This window comes from Plectropomus leopardus, chromosome 17 (genome assembly GCF_026936395.1).
Source record: "Plectropomus leopardus strain MGB_pleo_1.0 chromosome 17, ASM2693639v1, whole genome shotgun sequence".
NCBI lineage: Eukaryota > Metazoa > Chordata > Actinopteri > Perciformes > Serranidae > Plectropomus > Plectropomus leopardus.
In genome coordinates this window covers 23,965,143-23,984,324 of record NC_142192.1, presented here as the reverse complement: position 1 = coordinate 23,984,324, position 19,182 = coordinate 23,965,143, and the positions used below count along the sequence as shown (strand labels likewise).

The window sequence follows — 19,182 nt, the reverse complement described above, 5'->3', positions numbered from 1 at the left end:
ACACCTGCACAGGTCGTCAGTCAATCACAGGGCTGATGGAGACAGAAAACCATTCACACTTACAGTCACATGTATCACATGTATTTTAACATCATACAGTACACAATATTAGTTTAGTCCCTCGATCAATAATCTACTTCAATGATTCGCAACCAGGGGGAGGTCCGCCCTAAATGGCTGAAATAATTCAAAAAATGGCCAAGCATTTAAATAGTTTGCTACAAGTAACCGACTGCTTAATATAGTTGTCAAACCCATCCCTTCCTGTGTTTCCCATGGTGCCTAATTTTTAAAAAATAAATACATAAATAAATTTTATATATATATATATGTAGTCATGGGTAAGACTATATCCCATTTTAGTTGTGCTGCAAATTTATTGTTTGTCAATATAAAAGAAAATTTTGCAAGTCATAGTTGTGGGTTTGGCATAGTATTATTTAGTTTTATGTGAAACCAAATTGTGAACAATATCGATCATCACATAATTTGCTGTGTTCTTCCTGAACAAGGGAAAAATTTTTTAAAAGTGATAATAATCACTACAAGTTTCGCTTTGGATTTTTTAGTTGTTCTTTTTTCTTTTTACCTTTATCTGACTTTTTAACCCGTATTAATAATTTTGTTGTAACATTTAAACTGAAAAGGTTAGCAACATATTAAAAACTAGCAAAATACATTGTTATATTGTGGTGTGGCTGGCTAATGTTAGCTAACATTAGCTTGCTATCTAACATGGACTAACATTAGCCAAAAGACGCAGGAGCAGGAAATGAGCTAACTTTTACTGAAGCTAAGGCTAGCCAGTTAGCTGTTACTGAACTATTGTACATGGATCTGTTGTTAGTAGATCATAACATCAGCTGTTTAAGTAATTTGCAAACTGTAAGCTACTTAGTGTCATGGAGCCTGATCCAAATGAGAAATTTTGTAGACAGTTTATTATTCTATAAAAGGAGCCTCAGTAACGAGTCCTAAAATCTAGAAATGTGTGAGCGTTTCAGCACCTCTGATTCCCTTGTCTCAAAGTCAATTAATTTATTTGAATGGCTTTTTGGTTAATTGTCTGAAATAAAGTCTGCATTTAACACTAGCTTAACAAAACTCACGTGTCATTCTTCGACATAAAACACACTTTGAAGCTTTTGTCCTAAAAGACAGTTAACAAGTTGCTGAGAGAGACTACAGAATATCATTAAGCCGAACCACGCTGAACATTGCTTTACAGCCTCGAAGTGTTGATGATGTGACCATTGTGAAGTCTAACAATATTTTGTAGCCTAACAATAGCTTTTTACCCCTGGCAATTACATGTGGGCTTCAAAAATATTGAAAGTGGTGTTCATTTGTCAAGATTATTTTGCTGAATAAAATGTGACAAAAGTAAACTTTGTTCACCACCATGTTATTTTCTGCAGAGATCCAAAATCCAATGGAAAATTCCCACAGGCTTTTCGACAAGGGAACCAGGGCGAAGCTAACTTCCTGGTCAGCTCACGGAAAAACGTCATCCCCGGGGCACTCTTTATGATTTAAATTTGTTTTCCAACCTTCTATCAACGTGTTTGACAGTATTTTAACCAATGCACAGGTGCTCGCCCACATCTACCAAGTACAGCCAGGTAGGGCTTACATAATGTAAACTAATGCTTTTCCCATATTTTCTTTAAAGTTACATCTAATACCTTTAAATGAGAAATTACCAAAAACTCACTTTATTGTCAATCCAGTTGCCAGATAAAATGTTGGGCATATTTGTTTCTGCAAACAAAGGATTTGTTACATTTGTACACTCTGGCTATATGTTACTGATATGCTTAGACTTTACATTTCAGTTTTCAATCTTACGTTGTGACAATGCTGTGCTTAACGGTTAGACACAAAAACACTTGGTAAGGGTTTGAAAAACACTGTGGTTTGGCTTAAAGTACCCTACTTTGTTGCCACAAACACAACTAGATATGTCAGCTTTTATTGGTCTTGAAAAATGGTCTGCTGCTGTCTGCTCTTTGGTAGTCACTGGTCTTACCAGCCAACGTGCTGGTGTTACGCCATCCACCATCCACCATCCCCTCCATCTCTGGAGAAGAGACCCAGCTCGTATATATGTAAGCTGAACTACGTCAACCTAGATATAATACATGTGAAACTCACAAATGAATTTCCCTTATAATGCTAACACGTTATTCTGGTGACCTGACTGTTTTTAAAATACGTTAAAAGTGGTTAAAGACTGATTCTTTCACTTAAGTGGTAGGTTCAGGCAGTTTGTATAGCTCATTGTATTCAGGTAGATTTTCTTCAGTGTATCAATCACTCTTCACATTCCTCCACATTCAGTGACTCCTCAGGTAAAAAATAGAGACAAAAGACCTGAAAACCCCCACCTTCCTCCTCCCTTCACCTGCCTCACTGTATAAATATGGCCTCACCAGACAGGATCCTCAGTTTTTACTGCTCACAGTATCCAATTACTTGGGTGGAGGGATTTTCTCTTTTTTGTCTTTGAGCAGAAACCAAGAACAAAACCAGCACATCAAGATGGGAAGGGTCCTATTTGGAATCATTGCAGCTGTTGCATCTTTCATGCTGGGTAAGATTAAATCATTTTCAATCAATTCTCACAAAGGTTTTATTGGAAAATATGTGACAAATAAGCGGGAAAACAAATCAGGAAAACTCTCTGGCAGTGTTTGTTATTATAGAGACTTAAAAAGGCGAGGAAAACTCTTTTTGACTATTTTGGTAAAAGCTTGTCACAAATTTTCTTGTTATTGTTTATCACTCAACTGTATCATAATTGAAGATAAAATTTCTCAAAGAATATAGTAGATGAAGCTATACATGTCTTCTTTAATTAAACTTCTTCAGCTGATGTATTTTTTTAAGACTAATTTAATTTGAATTAAATTCTTTCTGTGCTTCTGAAAACAATTTAAAAAATACACTTAAATAAACTTAACGTCAATATTTGTTAGCAGAAACATTCTCTTGATAATTCACAATCTTCACCTTTAAAAATCTAAAAATTATTATTATTATTATTATTTTATTTTTTAGAAGAAGGCAGTTCCTCTAAAATGTTGGTAAAAACTTACAGGCAGATATCTCAAAACTGAGAAAGTGGCATAGAAACTTTTTGTAAAGTATTAACACAAGGAAAGTGAGAGAATGTGTAAACTTTGTGTTATTTGGGTAAACTGACCTTTGGGTAAATCCCAGCCCTTTGGCCCTCCAAACACTCTAAAAAATGACTTTAAACAGTAAAGGCACTTCACTGATTAGCATCCTTTCACACCTGATATTTTCCCTGACGATAAGGATAAAATCAGTAATGTTAAAATCAGAGTGATGGTGTCCTGATATGTCAGTCAGGGTCTGATTGTTTATTTATCCAGGACGGGGCCTGACAACATGTGCTCGCGCCACAGTGCAGGGTGTGGCGGACCGTAGAGTCCCCCAAACAATGTCCCCTAGAAATGGATATCGCCACTAACATTTGTAATGCAGAGATGTTTATTTTAAAAACAGAGACCCTTTGAAAGCTGCCGTGACAGTGGAGTATATTTGGGGTAAACTTTTAGACCAAATATTTGTGTCCAAAATATTTATGCTGATACAAACAATATGGATGACTGAAAATCAATTAACACTCTAAAAGGGTAAATAAGGTGTTTGATCAAAAATAGCTTAAGTTTGTTTTAGCTTGTGGGACTTAACCCTCTTTGAGCTAATGTTCTGTTCCCTTCAGTCACATTTGATAACTACTGTCATTTTAATTTTTGTGTTTTCTTTGTGTGTTTCAGTGGAGTCACTGACCTGCAACAAATGCAGCTATGGCGTGCTGGGCTACTGCCTTAGCACCTCCGAAGAAACCTGCTCGACCAACACCAGTCATTGCTTTACTGGAAAAGTCTGTAAGTAACCCTCTTATGGCTTAAGAGCTCACACCCTTTCCCTTCAAACAATGAACCACAGCACAGCTATGATTCAGTTAAAATCACTCCCAAATATTTTAGCGTACACATACACTTATAGATCAGCATGCACACCCCAATGTTCCCAACTGCCAAACCAGCATCCCATCTGACTAGAAATTTGTTTTTCTTCACTCTGATTCAGTGTAGTTATTCTTAATTTATCTTTTTTGCATAATCTGCGAAATACTAAAATACTCCTTCAAAAGCCTATTTTAATAGAAGCTGTAAGCAGTGAATAACTCATTTAAGTTTAATTATCAGGAAAAAAAACTTGGATTTTAGTTTCAAAGTTGAAGAAGGAAAGAAAAGAAGAAGTCCAGCAGTAAAGGAGAGAATGTTGTTATGTTTTGTTTTTTAAAATCCAAATCTGAAAGTAACTTTAGCAGGTAAAGTAAATGAGGTGCAATATAATATAGTATTTCCATGAAGTGGAGTAAAAAGTTATGCAGTAAAAACTCAAATTAAGAACCAGTACTTCAAACCTTTATGTGATGAAACGTACGTCTGTAACTCTTATTAATCCCACACAACACTTTCTCCGCAGCTTTCACTTCACTGTCCAACGTGGGCTTTAACAACCAGGGATGCCTGGAGTCAAGTAGCTGCAACACCACCACCAATGGCACACTGTTGGGTATCACCTACGAGAAAAAAATTGAATGTTGCTCAACAGACAAGTGCAACCCCGTCCAGACCAGCGGCGCCCCAACCACTAAGATGACCTTCACCGCCGCCATTGGTGTAGCCATCCTGGCCTCCTTGTGGGGAAGCGTTCTGTAATTTGCCAAATGCTAAGTCACAAAAACAGCAGTAGCCAGCGACTCCTGAAATCAGTTTATACTATGATGAATTACACCAAGCATGATCTCTACAAGATCAATGGCACTCTCAGAAAAAAAACCTCTTTGGTTCTTATGCGTTTCTAAGAATTTTTTTCTATGCTCATTTATTTTCTATAACTCAGGTCTCATCTTTATAATAACGAGTTATATAGGCTAAAACTTCAAATCCACATCATGGAAGTTGATCAATGGGATGTTTCAGGAAAACATTGAGCTCGTAATTCTTCCATGGTTTTTGTTTTGCTTTGTATTTTTTAATCATTTTTTATTTATCCTTTATCCTTTTTGTCATAGCAGACAGCACATTGATGTAAAAATAAAGAAATTGTTGTAAAACCTCTGTTGCTTCAGCTCTTATTATAGCATCATGCATCCATCTATACATGAGTTGTACCCAGCTGACGAATACCAGCCAATGATAAAGCTGATAGAGGCAGACACTCATTTACACTAACATTTACACCTATTGTAACCACGGATTTATTATAAATGATTGTAACCAAACACAGATTAACCACCGGGGCCGATTGGGCCGGGGCCCGGGGGCTTCCGGCCTCTAGGGGGCCTCCAAACCCCACCAACTGTACCATCCAGCCTTTGTTTCTTCTTTAAAAAATAATAAAAAAAAATAATACTTAATTCTCTGATAGTGTCTGTGTTGAAATATGGATGAATTCGCTCTGTTACTTTATTTGATAACAACAAAAGTTTTATGATTTCTTTGTTACCGTGCGTGATGACGATGGGTCACGTGACCGCGAGGAAAGCGCAAAGACCGAACGTAAAAAATGGATTTTGAAAAATGGCGGACCAGTGGGACAGCAACGGGGAAGGCGAAGAGAGAAAAGGACAACGGGGAGCTTAAAATACTGTAAAGTATTTCCTGTATTTAGGCGTTTTCCACACTCGCCTCTCTGGAAAAGAGCCAGAATGCGGCAGCGGGAAGGACGTATTTTTTGGCCTGATACTGATGTGGAGGACCAGCGGGACTCCGAGACAGATGGTGGAGACTCGTTAGCGGGTAGGCAAGGAGTTTAACAACTCCACAATTTGTCCTTTTCTTATCTATTTTAGTCTTCTTCGTCTCTGCTGCCTCTGTCAATTCTCCACCGCTCACGCGGGGCTTCCTCAAAAAACGCACGCGCACAGCTCGCGTGTTTAGTTACAGTTGGCACAGTCCATACATCCATGTCCTCACCGCTGTGTGACCTGTGTTTACTCAACATCCAACATGCAGCAGCTGGTTAGAGAGTTAATACTGAAAATGCACAGAATAGTTACTGTTTTGTTTTTTAGGAAACTGAATACAGACTGTGTGCCAGCTGATGGGTGGATCAGTGACAGAGGCAGAGAGACAGCAGGTTTTTCTGAATCTGAACAGTAAAATGTTCAGCGGTGCAAAGTGACTTCTTCAGACATTGCATTAGAAGACTTTGTTTTAGTCTCAGTTTAAGTCAGACTTTAACTATAATGATGCATTGCTCCCTGTCTCATCCAGCTGCTGTTTGCTGCTCTCCTTTTCATCAGGGGCAGATTTAGTTTTTTGGGGGCCCGGTGCCCCAGCCCAGCTGCGTTGCTTTGATTTCACCCATTCTCTAAGTGGGAATGATGGTGGCAGCTGTAGAAGACGTTATACCTTTCTCTACACCCTCAATGTAACTAATATAGACTAGTACAGGCGATGAAGAGCTGAAGGACTTTTGTTTTAAATTACATTTAAACTCAGGACACATCACAGGGTGACAGGCTTTGATTGAATTTGGCAGTCAGAGAGGAAATACTCTTCCTGGCTCTACAGCACTGAACTTGGTAAATAAATATGGAAATAAATCATTCATGGTTTTTTTTTTTTCGTTTTTTTCAGCAGTTTTGTGTTTTTCACTCTGCATGTTAAATTCTGCAGCCTTATTTCCCATTGTGCCAAGTTTGAAAAACTCCCCAAAAGTGAATTCAATACATCGCAATCACCACCTGGTGACTGGCTAATGGATCATAAAGCCCGCCCCGCCCATGTTAGCAAATGGGACTTTGGCCTAATTAAAAGCTCAAAGCATTCGTCAAATAAAAAAATCCTAAAGATGGCGGGAACTCCACCGAGGAGGACATCGCTACTGCTCAGACTCTGGCTCCAAATGACATCACCAGCACACAACGGCAGCAGGCATATCCAGGGCATTTTGACTTCACTTCTGGGTAAGTGGAAACACATCGTCCATCTTTCATATACTGTCTATGTTTCTGCTGTCTGATCTGATCTGTGTGACATTAATGCAAGAAGAAATCTGCAATTACTGAACAACCAAATGTTACTATTTAATTTGAGATTTTACAATGCAATGACAAAAAAACAAGATTAATAAAATTCTACTCCCCATTTCTTAGCATTTTTAAGACTTTTAAAATGATTGATTTAAGATATCTGAATTTGAACAAATTAAATGCCTTTTTTAGACTTTTAGACTTAAGGATCTTTGGGAAACCCTGTGCTCAATTAAATGGAGTCCGGTGGGTTTTGCGATGGAGATTTTGGGGCTGTTTATGGTTAAACAAAAAATATCTTACTCTTCAGCAAAAAGATCTATCTCTGCAGGGATCCTTTTGACAATGTTGTCATACACTGAAAATAATCTGAGCCTGTTAGTGGGCGTAAATTGTGGTGCGGACATGCCCCAAGTAGTTACATTCCAGCTCATTCCTGTCAACTTCAGTGGTCTCGCCCAGTACTGGACGAATTTAATAAATTTGCTGTCATCGTTGTGTCTGATAAGAAGGGTTGGGAACCGCTATTCTGCTCTGAAGAACGTCACTGTACGTAATTGTTTAGATTCCTGTTTCAGAGGTGTGTCACCCCCCTACAAACTTACTCTTATCTCTATTGTTGGTGCCGCTTATCACTGATATGACGCCCCCAGGTATAAAAATGGACAGTGAGTCAAGGTTCCTCAGAGCTTTACTGTACAGCTTTCAAAAAGAGTACGATTTTAAAGTTAAAGATCGACCAACTCGTCTTCGTGATATTTTAATCAACGAACATCATGATGACTAAATTTCTGTGGAGCTCTGCCGCGCTATTGACTCTGCTTGTTACAGGTAGGATGTTTTAACTTTATTTTTAGATGGAAAACAGAACCTTTAACTTTGTGTATGGGCTCAAATAAGTATCCGTCAGATTTTGAATTTGTGAAATTTTGTTCAGAAATAATCACAAAGCCTGGGATTATATATCGCCGTTTTGTGAAACTGTGACAAAACTCTTTTTGAATAAAATCACACAAATATACATCTGTAACCCTTGACCAAATTGGTTTGATTTATTTCAAAAACATGGGGCTAAGCACTGAGTAACTTAACAAGACACGACCCAAAAATTAGCAATAAATTAGTGAAAAGTTACAAGAACTTTACCTGAAAATAAACTTTAAAAAGAAAAAAAAAAAGATGATGAATCAAATATTTTTTGTCCCTAGTTTTTGATCATTTTTTAAATAATCCGTCAGGTGTCAAAGGCTGAAATAGCTTAAGAAAGGCATCTGGAAACAGCACAAGAAAAATTATGCTGATCCAGATCTGGAAACTTTATTTAGACAATCTAAAAACAGCAAATCTTTTTCATACATTTACATGCTAGAAATTCTCGTGCGTATTTATAGGCCTTAAAATTAAAACTATTGATTCTTCAGTGGTACTGACAGACCCCTCTTTGGGCTCATAAATACACAGGCACAGGGTGTCCGGTGTAATAAATAAAATGATTTTTTTTCAGATATGTGTCGTCAGAGCAGGACTGTGCTGTAATCTAATAGCCAATTTAATTTAAAATTCGTAATGTTTGAAGTGATTGTTGCAGAATGACTTTTAGTGAATTCCTCAACATAGAAAATCACAACTGTCTCGAATTTAAAGGGTCAGTTCACCCAAATTACAAAAAATAAAACGCTACTTCTTAGGCTACTTCTGGCAAAATAACAAGTAATTTGGGTTTAATTTGCACAGGTTTAGAGATATCCATGTTGTTTATGGCATGACCAGACACAGTAGTAGTTTTTAACAAAAAAACATTGTTTACAGTTTTTATGGTGTATTTAGAAAGAGAAGTAGTTGTTAAATGTAATTTTTAGATGCTTGAACATACACAGAAACTTTCACTCACGTCTAATGTGTTTGAGTGGAGCCATAAATCTCAGATATCTCCAAACCTGCTTCAAAGTCACACACGAGTATCCTGGATTTAATTCCACTTTAGATAACACATGCAGCCAGCATTCACCTTGAGAGGTTATGAAACCAACTCTTGACGTGTACTTTGTGATTACAGCAGGTGCCTGTGTGATAAAGGTGTGGAGTGAGATACTTGTGGCAGTTTTCCTTTCAATGTATGACAAATGATTGATACTATGAGATTAAAAAACATTCTTCTTTACAATTTCCTTTTCACTTGTCGTCCGCTTTCTCACAGTTGAGTCCCTCACCTGTAACACCTGTGAAGTGGGGATCCTCGGCTCCTGCATCATCTCAACTTCCCAAAATTGCACCAAAGCTGAGGACAGATGCTTCTCTGCAGTTGCCAGTAAGACGAACATCTAAATGACTCAGTTTTGCACAATTATGAAAATGCCCAAAGACTCAATAATAACTCTTGCTTTGACCACAGCTGTATATAAACAGGGCACAAAATGCATTTAAATTTGAATTTGTCGATTTCTTACTGTTTAAATTAGCCTCCGGGGGTTTGTAAATTAATAAATAAGTCTGCAAGACTGCCACTGACAAGGAGTGCCTTTGCAAAAAGCTGCTGAACCTAAAATAATTTAAATGTTTTTGGTTTTCAGTTGATAGTTTAAAATTTCCAACATGCTTTGAATACTTAGTCAGAGGACTTTGTACTTTAAATGTAGTAAAACAAAGAACGCAGAAAACTTGCACTTGTTACAGAGCCGATTATCAAATTAAAGCACACTGCACATCACCATGAATAAGTACACACAAGATTTGCTTAATCTAGTCCAAACATGAAACTAAATAAAATTATTTATTATCATTTTGAATGCATGGCTTGTATAGATACTGGGTCATGTGTTACAAAAACCCAACAAATGTAACCATATTTTGTCCAAAAATAACAGAATCAACTGTCAAAACTTGTGAACTTCTCTTTAGGTCATTAAAACCCTAATGGGGCTTTTACATCAGGGACCTGGACCTGGATCTGAGTACACTTGACCCTAATGTTCACTTGAAAACATGAGTCTCGAGTGCCGTGTGTGTTCTCTGAAACAATCTCAGTTTCGGCTAATTATGATGCCTTAATATCAGGCATCGCAGCCTGCTGTAGATTTTGCTGCGGCCTTCCACTGCATGCTCCCTATACTCAACCAATTCGCATAAATTCATGTCCGCCCTGCCCTGGCGGTCGCTTGTGGCTGCAGCTTGGTTGGCTGTCTTGATGTGAGCTCCGTTTAAAATGTTCAAATTGTCACGCCACCCACGTGGTCCACATTGCAGGTATTTCAGCATGCTTTGTGCAGTTACTTCCAATACACGAGGAATGGGAGCGAATTTCTGGTCGTGTAAAGTCTCATATAGCGGGCTCCACCTAGAGCCCCAGTGGGAGACAGAGGACGGGCAATTGACACCCTTAAATGCAACCTACTGTGCATTTCCTTCCTCTCTATTATATATAAAATATAATAAAGTTTAATTTTCGTAGTAAACATGGCCAAAGTTTACAATTGTTCCAATAAAAGCAATAAAAAGAGATGTAAGCAAAAACCTCAGGCTTTAAACCATTCTGAATACTCTGTTTTCAACGTTTTTTTCTTTTGAGACAAACTGACATCATCTCCTGGCACTTTTCTCCTGACACTGTGTTTGCATTATCCTGCATACATTGCTACATTAAATGACATGCTAATGTCAGGGAAGCGTGTAAACATAGTTGCCATTGTTAATTTCTTCCCAATTTCAAATCATATTACTGCTGAAACATGTCCAGTTGCAAAATCTTTAATTGGTGACTTTTCACACTAGAAATTGCTGCTATTTTCTGTTAAAGCAAATTGCTCTGCTGAAATGACGGTACAAAGACACCTAGATACGAAAGAAACACTTATCATCGAAGATTGGGCTTTGTTGGGAGGGGGGCTTAAAGAGACAGGTGCTAAAACGGAGCATCTCAGACAGAGGATGAATACAGGTGCATTCGCACATTGTGGACCTGAAAATAAGTCTAATGGGTCCCCTTTAAATCCCCAGTCATACTCAGTTCCAAGTAATTAAAAAAAGAATCACATTAAAGTGTCTCATCTTTGTTTTCTTCAGAATTTACTGCTGACTTTGAGGATATCCATCAAAGTGGCTGCACCACCAAAAACAAGTGCAACAACAGTACTGGATCCATCCTGTTTGTTAACTACACCATCACCAAGAGCTGCTGCAGCACCGACCTCTGTAACGGAGCTGCCCCCATCCAGCTGCCGCTTACTGCAGCTCTGAGCGCTGCTCTGGTGGTAATCTGGAGCCAGTGGGGCCTTTAAAGAAGAAAAGAAAAACAGGAGGACAAAAACGGGTTGCTGCACATTTTCATTTAAATTTCCAATATGTTTCTGTCCTTAAATTTCTTTAATATGTTTGAATTAAATTAAGTGTCCTGATGATATATAATGGAGGGATACTGGCTGCATGATTACTATAACTCTATAGTAATCATGCAGTGTAGATAACTCTACACAGCGTCATGTAGGTCTACAGTTAGTGTAAAAGCAAATTATAGCCATATACGTTTTATCAGGAGGAAATGTCTATGCTTGTCTATGTAATTCATTAGACTGTATTTCAATAACTTTCAAAACATGCATGTGACTGCTGTAGAGTCTGTGTGATGTGTTCAGTGCTAAAAGGCAACTAAATTCTAATTATTTCTATTTGTGTTTTCTGTGTTTGTTCAAAAACAAACTCCGAAATGATTCTCTCACAAGGTGGTTAGATGAGCTCCATCTAATTCTCAGCATCATAACATATCCTCACACAATGGTTCGTATGACATCGAAGGACTGCGCCTCATAAAAGGTATCATCATGTTACCTACTTCGCCTGAAGTTAGGTATTCTGCTACGTTAGGTTTAGGAAAATTAAGTATGTTAGGTTTAAGAAATTTAAGTTGCATAGGGTAGGTTTAGGAATGAAAAGTTCCATAGTTTACAGAAAAGACGTGGTTAGGCATCATTAAGTACTTTTAATGTGAAGTTACATTCTTACCAAAAAGCAGCATAGACCTGGTTTAGACAAGTAGCATAATGTTACATAGATTAGGTTTAGGAAAAGAAACGTGGTTGGACATTGTCATGTTAAAAGTACTTAATGTTAAGTCAAATAATTCACAGAAAGCTAAGTGGGTTCAGGTAAGCCAAGTTAAGTAGGTTGGGTTTAAGCATGTAAAATATAGCTTAGGTTTAGGGAAGTTTTGCAAATTTAGGAAAATGCTGTAATTGGACATCGTTACGTTAGGTACTTAAGGTGAGGTTATGAACTTACCAAAAAGTTAGGTGTGCTGGATTTATACAAGTAAAGTGACAGAGTTATATTAAGTAAGTAAGATTATGAAGGTTAGGTTTAGGAAGCAAAACCTGACCATGTACTTTAAAATAACTTCAACTTTACTTGGTTTTATGTCGGACGGAGACACGGGTCTCTTCTGGGAAAGTCCTGTGTTTGTTTGACCCATCTACCACCCTGACTGGTATCCTTACACAGATTTTTGCTCATTATACCACTCCCTTGTTTATTCTGGTCAGAGAATTGGTCATATGATCACAGCTTTTAGGATTACATGGGTTATACACGAGTTAGTGGATCATGATGACATGGGTCATATATGAAAGTTGGTGCATTACTTTTGCTACGAACAGTCTTATGAGAACAGCCTGAGTAAGCAAATCTCACAACAATGTGATTTGCAGATGTTTTGAGATTTTTTCTTTATTTAGTTCACTGTTTAATTCACGGCCTATTTACATGTTGGTGTCTATTCTTTTCTACACCGGTGGACCTCCACATGATCATACGTTTCTTTAATTGAAGAATAAAACTTTCAGGATCATTTGCCATTATTCTTGAAGCTTCGTACCATAAAAAAGGGAGTTTCTCTTCATTGCTTAGCAAATAATCGTGTATTTGTTGAGGTATTGACTGAAGCTTTGTTCTCTATTGCAGTCTGAAGCTTTTGAAAATGAATGTGATCGTCTGAAGTTCACAAAGGTTCAAAAACACACAAACGTGCACATAAATTCGTACACACACACACACACACAACACACACACACACACACACACACACACACACACACACACACACACACACACACACACACACAAAGGCAGGAATGAGACTCCTTTTCTCTTTGTTTGGCTTTTTAATAGACTTGGCTCTCATCAAACAGCCCTCAATATTTTAGAGAATATGCCAGTGGTTTACTTATGAAAATGAATGTCAATATTATTCTATTTTCTAGATTCTATTTATTGACACACCTTTGACATAAAAAGCAGATGTTGAGCTGATGACACTCATTTGATTCCCACCTCAGACACTCACCTGGGCTGCTGGATCACTGAACTCTTTGACCGTTGCTGTTGCATTGAGATCTTTCTAATTGATTACTTTTTGATTAAACGTACATTTTTAAGTGTAAAAGCAAGATGGTAAAGTTAATTTGGGTCTGCGCAGCATTGATGGCCATGTTCGTTACAGGTAAGAGTACCACACAGGAGGCATATTTGTTTATTTTATGTTTACAAAGAGGAAAATTATCTCCAAATTCTACTTTAATGTAATCACTTTTAAATTGATATATGTGAATAAAATCAGAGCTGACAACTTTGAATGATTTTTGTTTTAAAAAAAGGATAGACATTTAACCTTGATGATCAAAAAGCAGACAAAATTATTTAGATGAATTTCATTTAAAAATAATGTTATTGAGATATTAATAATGTACTTTTAATTTGTTGATACTTTCTTTACTAAAAAACAAAACATGAAACCGACATTTTTCTTTCTGTTTATATATCCTGTTTTGTTGACAGATTTGAGTTTTACTTAGAAGGACACTTTCTAGGCTGCAGTGGTTATATATCAACTTTTACCCAAAGCTTATCAAAGCTGTAACTCCAACTGAGGACACCAAGGTCATTTAGGGGTTAAACCCTTTGAAACCTGAGCAAATGAGGCAGTGAACAATGATAGAAGAAATTACCCAAAATTAGCAAGAAATTAGTAAAAAGTATAGAAAATTACATGAAAGTTTGTTATACAAATAAATAAATAAATCATAAGAGGAAGGTTAAAAAAACAAGGAAATGACCTGGATAATTTTAAATATGTTTGTTATAATTGTGCCCCAAAAATACATTTAAGAAACTCAACATAAATGTTCAGTTTTAAAAAGTTCTGAAGTCTTTGCAAGAAATAATCACTCTTAACTATAGGCAAAATTCATGAAATCATGAGTAGGATTAAACGTGACAAATAGATTATCCATATAAAGCAATAACTTTTTTTTAAAACCAAATTATAGGAGTATATATATCTCAAAAGTATAAATATTATTATTAAAAAAACTCACATGCAAAAAATGATATTTCTGATTATGATGACAACTATGATGAGAAATCAAAATTATGACAATTATTATTTTGACATCATCTTCTGTATAGAAATTATACAGAAGATGATGTCATCAACACTGTGTTTATGTTGGTTTCATGACAGTTTGGAGTTTCGTCACTGTGGCTTTTTGACTTATGTTCCTCTTTTGTGCACTCACAGGTGAATCTCTGACCTGTCGCACCTGCAAATTGAGCATTGCGGATAAATGTCTGTACAGCGGCGTTGTGACCTGTAGTGACACTCAGCCCAACTGCTTCTGGGGAAAACTGGGTGAGTCAGTGATCATCTGTTGTCCTCTTAAGTCCATAACAACAGATGGGAGTATGCCTGCTGATGACTTTTTACACAGTTACCACAAACTGTTAGAGGATAAAGCCTGTGTAGAGGTGTGGTGACAATGATTTTTTGGCTCTCTATAGATAGACACGTGTAAATTTTTTTTTTTTTTTTTTTTTTTTTAATGTTTTAGATCATTTAAGGGCTAATTTACCACAAATATCATACACTTTACATTAGTATAGTAAGAGCTTTTGTTTAAAAATATGTTTTTTTGGAAACGTTATTTTATTCAACGCATGAGTTTACGTGCAAGTCAAAGGCTCCGACAACCACTTAATACAAATTTGGAAAGCACTAGAGTGCTCCAGGGATGACACTTTTCTGAAGATATAGGTTTGCCCTGGTTCCCTCGTCAAAAAGACTATGAGATTCTTCCACTGGAATTGGAATTTGGATCATTGCAGAAAGAAGTGCTAAAATGCTAACTCATTTCTGGGTTTTACTTTATACTTTAATACATTAAGTCCATTTTACTGTTACTTTCAAGTGCATTACTTTCAGGTATTTCTGCATTTTTACTTAAGCACGTGATCTTTATATATATATTAGACACAGAGTCAAAATGTATCAGTACTTTTTTATTCCCTAACAGCACCCTCTGATCTCCTTGTCCTCCTTCAGCGCTCAACATCAGTCATATTATGACCCTGCAGACTCGGGGCTGCATGGCCTCGTCTCTCTGCAACAAGACCGAAATGGGAGCCCTCCTGACTGCCGGATACACCTTCACCACGACCTGCTGCAGCACCGACTGCTGTAATGGAGCCACGTCCATTCAGCTCCCCGTCACTGCTGCTTTGGGCGTCACCCTGATGGCTGTTTGGAACAACTGTATCCTATGAAAGAAACAAAAAAGATCATATTAATGTCTGGGTGTTGTCTTTGTACACAAGCAGTAAAAAACAGACTTGTACTCTGCGATGCTCTCATTGTTGTAACCTCTCTGCTTGTAAAACAGAAGGGAATAAAGACACAGTATGAAAGATTAAAAACAAGTTGTGCTGTCTCATGAATATTTAAAAAGTTATGCATCTTTAGCTACCACTAAAGAAACTTTTAACTGCATAAAACCCTGTTCACAACAAAAGATGTGTTAAAAGTTGTTTGGGCTCAAATGTAGTGACTGTTACTTTTTTCCTCCAGGCTGTGAATGTTTCAGCTGTGTTTTTTTCAGTAATGACCACAGACTTCAACTTCACTGAGCTGGAACACAAAACTTGTTGAACCTCATTCTTGCACATTCCTTCCTCGTTGAAGGACATGAAAAGTTGCAAAGAAAACTTGTCATTACTTTGTTGCAAGCGCACTTGACTGACAAGTATTTAAACCTTTAATTACACATTTTTTAAAAACCGGAATCCATTGACTTGAAAATGATGGACGGAGTTTGGAAACCAGTGATTATCTTGAGTGTCTTCATCGCAGCAGGTAAGTTGAGAATATTACATAATGCCCTGTGGGCAAAATAGTACCTATTAGTAGACCCACACTTAAAGCTAATGAGTTCAACTTATTTTTTTTTTACTTTACTAATTATTGTTATTGAATTAAAATGTCTTTAATATTATTTTTTTAATATTTAAACTTTTTTTTTATCTGATGCAGTGAAAATAAATGGCTTATGCAAGCAGCACGTTAGTACTATTGGCTCATTACGGTTAAAAACAAAGATAAATATGAGTTATTATTAGTTATTATGACGTCTCTATTAAAGTTTTGTCACAACCCAGCAGCCCACCAATGTTGTTAGACATTTGGTTGAATTTAGGTTGTAATGTTGGAAGACCAAAGTCCAGTGCCAACCGTAATTTGATGTAGAGTACTGACAACAGATGGCATTGATATTTTGTCTCTTTTAATTTGTATTAAGTAACTAAAAAACAACATCTTCCAATTGTCTCATACAAATGTCAACTTTACACAAAATAACGATACTCTTGGGGTATAAAGAACAAAACCCAACACCTGCAAAATGTTATAATGTTCACATCCACTCAACTCGAAATTATAAAATTGTTAGGCATTTAAAATATTGTCAACAGGATTTTAATTCCAGCTGTAATGAAATGTAATTTGTCTAATGAAAAAGTCCAACATCATCTGGACGTCCAGTCCCAAGTACCTGATCCAGCTCTATTGCCACAGATCTATCAGGGTGTTCCTGTTTATGGTGTAATTGATATAGACAGTATGGGTATATGGGTATAGTAGTATGGGGCCACAACGTATTTCAAGGCAAAGTAAATTGTCTAGAGAGTATTTTGTTTCTCTAAATTTACCTCTTTAAAAAGGGTGTTGTGGAGTTGCAGTAAAGAAAGAGAAAATAAATTAAAAAACAACGGGCCGAGTATAGAGCCATGGGGAACTCAATCAGGTTTTGCTTTGGGTAAACCATTTTAAAACTCATCCCAGTGATTGATGTTTTATCACAAAAAAGATTGATCAGGAGGAGTTGTACCTTTAAAGGAGTAGATTGAAATATAGCTAAAAGATCCAAAAACAAGCACCTCTAAAAACTTTCAGTTTTTTCATTAAACAAAAGATATACAACACAGAGGTACTGGAGAAATTAGACACTAGCACTGATTATACCTGATACTATTGTACTCTGAGATGATAAGAAACTTGAAAACTATGTTGTAAAGTGAGTTGCTGTGAATCTGATTATGACATATTTTTTTGTTTCTTTCCACTGAACAGCACAATGCCTGAACTGTCGTCAGTGCCCTATCAGTCTAATAGACACCTGTCTGTTCGGCAGTGAAGTCACATGTAGTAATGCGAATGAGAGTTGCTACCGTGGACAAGCACGTAAGTAAACCTCTGCAATATTCAAAATAACCTACATAAGTTTCATGATTTTGTATATTTTCCATACAGTATTGTTTATAATTCTATCAAGATTTACCCCCTTTTTTGTCATATAATACTAATTTACATGGTAAACAGTTGCTTTAAGGTTACATAACCAAAAGCATACACCAAAAAATGTCTTTAAGTAATGTTTACTACGTTACCGACATTTCTTTACCAACAACTTTTTCCATAGAGGGTGTCGTTGTTTCTTAAGTAGCAATGATGTGTAGTTGATGAAGGAACCGCCGCTGACACCGACTTGGTTGCATAAGAATTAATTTATTACAACAAAGTTCAGCATCCACCAGGCACCATGGTCTGCCTAGGAGAAGATTCGGGACCAATGTGAATCTCTCCCTTACAACTCATGCATGTCTCTTATATAGGTACAAGCATCTACACATTCATCAGTGAACATTCCTCACCTATTGTATTTTAATCACAAAAATAACCCCCAAGGGCCACAGTCCATGTCATGTAAGCCTAGTATCAATATTCTACTCATCTGACTCCGAGACGTAATTATTCCTAGACCTCTGACCTCAAAATAAGACCCATACAAACAGAGCATAATACACCTCAAGGGTTAAACTTTTAATGAGTCACTAAAAGAGGCCTGTGATTATTTGCTCATTAACAGATCTGAGAAAATGTTGATGTAACTACAAACAAACGGGATTTTTTCAGCAGCGGTTGCTATAGCAACGGAATGTTCATCTTATAATTTAGAACTCAGTTTGATTTACAAATTAAATTCCTTTAATTTTATTTTTTAGTTGTGCTGACACCCTTTTCTGTTTCCAATCCTCCCAGAGTTCAATGCGACAGAATCAGTCACCCTGCACATCCGCGGCTGCCTCAGCTCACGTCTGTGTGGAACGACAATAAACAGCAGCCTTCTGGGTGCCGATTTCACCAGCAGTTTCCAGTGTTGCACAACAGATCTGTGTAATGGAGCCGCTTCTGTCCAGCGCCCTCTGATTTTGGCCCTCTGTGCTGCCATCCTCTCAGCTCTGAGGGGTTTGTGGGAGTTGTAGTTTTACATAATCGCCCTCTGTTCCCACAGTTCTCCGAGTAGATCTGTTTATTGTTTTTACTTACTCTGTCATGAAGGAATTAGTATAAATCAGAATCAGCCGCTTACTGTGATTTTTCCTTTTATCGTGTAATGAAGAGATAATTCTATAAAACAGAGGGGTTTTTTTTCACTTAATTTTTTATTGTTGATTTCTACATCCATATATTTGCATATACAAACCTTACGTGTACAACCCACATTTCAAAACAATACAAAAATATGAAATACATGTCTGGGAGTCACATCACCAGAATCTATATCTGTTGTTTCTGTCTGTCGTCTTTGTTGATGTTTTTGGCTTTGAATAGTGTCCATTTCTCCCACTTTTCTTCCATCTGTGCTTGTTGTAGTCTCGGGCGATGTCAGTCTTTCCATTGTGTGGATTTCTTCTACAATCTCAATCCACTGGTCCTGACTGTTAGG

General features: G+C 37.0%; 4 protein-coding genes across 7 annotated transcripts; all 4 read left to right on the top strand.

Annotated features, from left to right (window-relative positions):
• Positions 1 to 58: 58 nt before the first annotated feature.
• Positions 59 to 5,466, top strand: LOC121958241 (uncharacterized). The gene is made up of 3 exons (XM_042507122.2): positions 59 to 2,593; positions 3,807 to 3,917; positions 4,525 to 5,466. The coding sequence occupies exons 1-3, from the start codon at positions 2,542 to 2,544 to the stop codon at positions 4,758 to 4,760; spliced, it is 399 nt and encodes a 132-aa protein (XP_042363056.1). The 5' UTR covers positions 59 to 2,541; the 3' UTR covers positions 4,761 to 5,466.
• Positions 5,467 to 5,642: 176 nt separating this feature from the next.
• Positions 5,643 to 11,742, top strand: LOC148186663 (uncharacterized). 4 transcript variants are annotated; one of them, XM_088090230.1, is made up of 4 exons: positions 5,643 to 5,843; positions 6,726 to 7,015; positions 9,279 to 9,389; positions 11,141 to 11,742. In XM_088090230.1, exons 2-4 carry the CDS (start codon positions 6,808 to 6,810, stop codon positions 11,353 to 11,355), a joined length of 534 nt encoding a protein of 177 aa, XP_087946356.1. In that variant the 5' UTR covers positions 5,643 to 5,843; positions 6,726 to 6,807; the 3' UTR covers positions 11,356 to 11,742. The 4 variants fall into 4 exon arrangements, with proteins under 4 accessions (XP_087946356.1, XP_087946355.1, XP_087946354.1 ...); XM_088090229.1 differs by having other exon boundaries at positions 6,690 to 7,015; XM_088090228.1 differs by having other exon boundaries at positions 6,687 to 7,015.
• Positions 11,743 to 13,207: 1,465 nt separating this feature from the next.
• On the top strand, positions 13,208 to 15,795 carry LOC121957462 (uncharacterized). Its single transcript, XM_042506037.2, has 3 exons — positions 13,208 to 13,568; positions 14,646 to 14,756; positions 15,447 to 15,795. Exons 1-3 carry the CDS (start codon positions 13,517 to 13,519, stop codon positions 15,665 to 15,667), a joined length of 384 nt encoding a protein of 127 aa, XP_042361971.1. The 5' UTR covers positions 13,208 to 13,516; the 3' UTR covers positions 15,668 to 15,795.
• A 258-nt stretch (positions 15,796 to 16,053) lies between these two features.
• Positions 16,054 to 19,006, top strand: LOC121958306 (uncharacterized). Its single transcript, XM_042507204.2, has 3 exons — positions 16,054 to 16,253; positions 17,526 to 17,636; positions 18,495 to 19,006. Exons 1-3 carry the CDS (start codon positions 16,199 to 16,201, stop codon positions 18,716 to 18,718), a joined length of 390 nt encoding a protein of 129 aa, XP_042363138.1. The 5' UTR covers positions 16,054 to 16,198; the 3' UTR covers positions 18,719 to 19,006.
• The last annotated feature ends 176 nt before the right edge of the window (positions 19,007 to 19,182 follow it).